General features: G+C 27.6%; 1 protein-coding gene across 1 annotated transcript; it reads left to right on the top strand.

The window, feature by feature from the left end:
* The first annotated feature begins 706 nt into the window (after positions 1-706).
* On the top strand, positions 707-2,675 carry LOC120072215 (expansin-like A3). Its single transcript, XM_039024627.2, has 5 exons — positions 707-821; positions 989-1,101; positions 1,211-1,389; positions 2,184-2,316; positions 2,430-2,675. Exons 1-5 carry the CDS (start codon positions 707-709, stop codon positions 2,673-2,675), a joined length of 786 nt encoding a protein of 261 aa, XP_038880555.2.
* The last annotated feature ends 844 nt before the right edge of the window (positions 2,676-3,519 follow it).

Genomic DNA, 3,519 nt, shown 5'->3' on the forward strand with positions numbered 1-3,519 from the left:
TCACTTTCCGTGAATGCCTCGTGCTTTGGGGGTTTAAGGACATTTTATACTTTTTAAACTTTTGTTTGGACTGAGATGAAGTGTTTTTGCTATATTTAAAAAAGTGAAAAGGCATAGCTCTATACCAGCAATATCCCATTTTATTATGGTCAAATCTGTAAGTGCCCCTCATTATTATAACAAGTTGAAAGTTAGAAGGATCTAATGATCTTTAAAGGACATGACTAATATATTAACTAGTTGAACTATGATTAGTAATTGCTCTTTCCCCTCGATAATATATATCTATATGTAGGCATTTAATTATCATATAGTATATCCAAATTAATCATGGTTTATCAAGTTATTTTCAAATTGGGCTAAAACAAAATTTAAATTGTTATTTAATTGACATTTAATATCATGAAACCTACATGTAATCAAATAAGTAAACTTGAAAATCTTTTTATTCAAATGGAACCATTGCAGTCTATTTCTAGGGGCAGTTGGTATAATTCCCATCTTTTCCATTCTCTTTGAAATTAGCAATTCAAATTCAAGGCCCACAAAAATGTTCTCTATTCAAATACAATTTGCTTTCTTGGAATAATGCTGCTCTGTTAAATGTTTATTCAAAATATTGACTTTTAATACATGGATTAACTATATAAACATCATTCTTCTTCCTTCTTTCTCATAACTCACAATTAATCACTTTCTTCCCAAAATGGCTTTGTTTCTTAGTTTGCTCTTCTTCCTTTTGATATCTTATTCTACCGCTTGTGATCGTTGCGTTCATCGATCCAAAGCTACTCACTATCATTATGACGTGCCTGCTTCATGTGAGAATTTAGTCCCGTTTGTTAAAATTTCGTTCTTAGTTTTTTGTTTGAAATATATGCTCATTTTCTTTCAATCCAAACGGTAGCTTGAAAAAAAAAAACCAATTTTAATCATGACGAAAACTTGGTTAATATCGTTTTTGTTGGGTGTACACATATATATACAGATGGATCAACATGTGGATATGGAAAGTTAGAGTATGAAATTTCCAAGGGATACTTTGCAGCTGTGGTGCCTTCTCTTTATAAAGAAGGAGCTACTTGTGGTGCTTGCTATCAAGTAATTAATATATATATAATTTTTTTTTTCCTTTAGAAAAGAGTGGTTTTTTTTTTTTTACTTTTTTTATCCTCTTCAAAAGTTAATGATAAATGCAATGGCTTTGTAGGTAAGATGTAAGAACAAGACATTATGCAATTCAGTAGGGAGTAAAGTAGTTGTGACAGATATACATTACAATAATGGAACTGATTTTGTCCTGAGTAGAAAAGCTTTCTCTACCATGGCTTTAAGAGGCAAAACTCAACAACTTTTGGATATTGATAGCATCAATGTGGAATACAAGAGGTATATCATACTTCTCCTATTTTATATATATGAAACTAGCTAAAACCAATTCATTTAGACTCCATTCAGTAATTATTTCATTTTTTGTTTTTGGGTTTTGAAAATTAAATCTAATTCCTTGCTTCTTTTGTTTTTTTTTTTTTACAATAATTTTCATCTTTCTTAAGTATGGTTGTTGAAATCTTCGCTAAATTCTAATAACAAAATCAAGTTTTTTAAAAACTATCTTTTTTAGTTTTCAAATTTTGGTTTGGTTTTTTAAACGATTGGTAAAAAGTTGATAACAAAAAAAGAAATCTGAACGTGGAAATAGTGTCTATAAATTTAAACAAAAAACCAAAAGCGAAATGGTTATGAAATAGATTCTTAGGGTTAACTTTTAAAAACAATATTTAGTAGAAAGAGGATTACAAAACATAGCTTTTTGGAAAAAAAAAAAAAAACCTCCCACACTATTATTGCAAGAGTAGACAGAAAGATATGAGAAATTAAAATTAAAAAAAATAGAAATACAAGAATTTACGTGTCCAAAACCTAAATAACTTGATCAGAGAAAAACCACATCTCATTAGAAAGAAATTCAATAAGTGGAAAAATTTTATAGTCCTACAAAACTCTATCCTCAATCCGACCAATGCTCTTCGATCTCAAAGTTTTTGTATCATTTACACATTTTTCAAATAGAGAATACAAAGAATGCATATAACATTTGTTATCACACCCAAGCATATAGTGTCTATAACTTGAAATGATTAACTAACCAACTTTAATTTTATGGGAATCTTATGTTACAGGATACCTTGTGAATACAAAAACAAAAACTTGTTGGTGGAAATTGTAGAATGGAGCCACAAACCAGAAGTTTTGGCAATAAAATTGCTATACCAAGGTGGCCAAACTGACATACTAGCCGTGAATATAGCTCAGGTAAGTTAAAATTCATATAAAATGTTTGATATATATATATATATATATAGTTGACGTGATGAGATCATGAATTTACATATAAAATAAAACCAATATTAAGCAATGTTTTACAGGTTGAGTTACATAACTGGAGTCCCATGATAAGGAACTTTGGTGCTATTTGGTATATACCAAATGTAATGGAAGGAGCATTAAAGTTAAAAATGATGGTAACTTCTGGATATAATAAGAAATGGATTTCAACAAAGTATGCACTTCCTGCTGATTGGAATAGTGGAAACATCTATGATACTGGAATTCAAATCAAGGATATTATTATGGAAAATTGCCCACCTCAAAATTGTGGTCTCAAGCCATAGAAATGAAGGGAAAGTTGATAAATTTATGAGTTGGGTGATTTTTTTTTTTTTTTTTTTTTTTTAAATTTTATAAGCATAGTTCAAAAAATTTAGATATCTAACCTCTTGATGAAGGACAAATAAAATGGGGTTATGTGTATTCTTTTATTTGTGTATGAAATGTTCAAAGAATTGAATAGAATTCTATTACTATATTAATATTAATATTAAAATGTGAAAGAAAACAAAGGACATGTATACTCATTAAATCTCTATGTTTTTACGTATCAAACTGATAAAATCTTGTTATCTAACAACTTAGTTTCGAAAACAAACTCGAAAATCTTCCTAAATCTACACTGATCACATAAAATAATAAAAGAAGTATTCAAATGCAAATACAAGATAATTAGAGGAAAAATTCACCTACAATTTAAAATATCCTAATGCATGCAACTAGAAAACAAAAATTAGTTTATTACCGTTTGTATCCCAAAAAATAATAATAATAATAATTTGAAAATTAAAGTAAATATCTTATACTAAAACAAGCTAAAATTTTCAATTAGGCTATGCTCCACAAATACTTTACACTAGAAAAAACTAAATTTTTATGAGTGTCTTCCATATAAATATAAATATATTCTTTTTGTCAAACTTAGTAATATTTTATACTAAAAAGAACTATAGTAATATTTTATACTAAAAAGAACTATACCTATCAAATAACTTGAAACAACTAAACTAACAATTAATCATTTTAATCATATAAGTATCTTGTATTAAAAAAGATAATTAAAGTTGTTGACCATTCTAAGCCACATAAATATATAACTCAAATAAAAATATCGAATTTGTTAAGATT

The sequence above is a fragment of the Benincasa hispida genome, chromosome 2 (genome assembly GCF_027475165.1).
Source record: "Benincasa hispida cultivar pf3 chromosome 2, pf3_genome.v1.1, whole genome shotgun sequence".
NCBI lineage: Eukaryota > Viridiplantae > Streptophyta > Magnoliopsida > Cucurbitales > Cucurbitaceae > Benincasa > Benincasa hispida.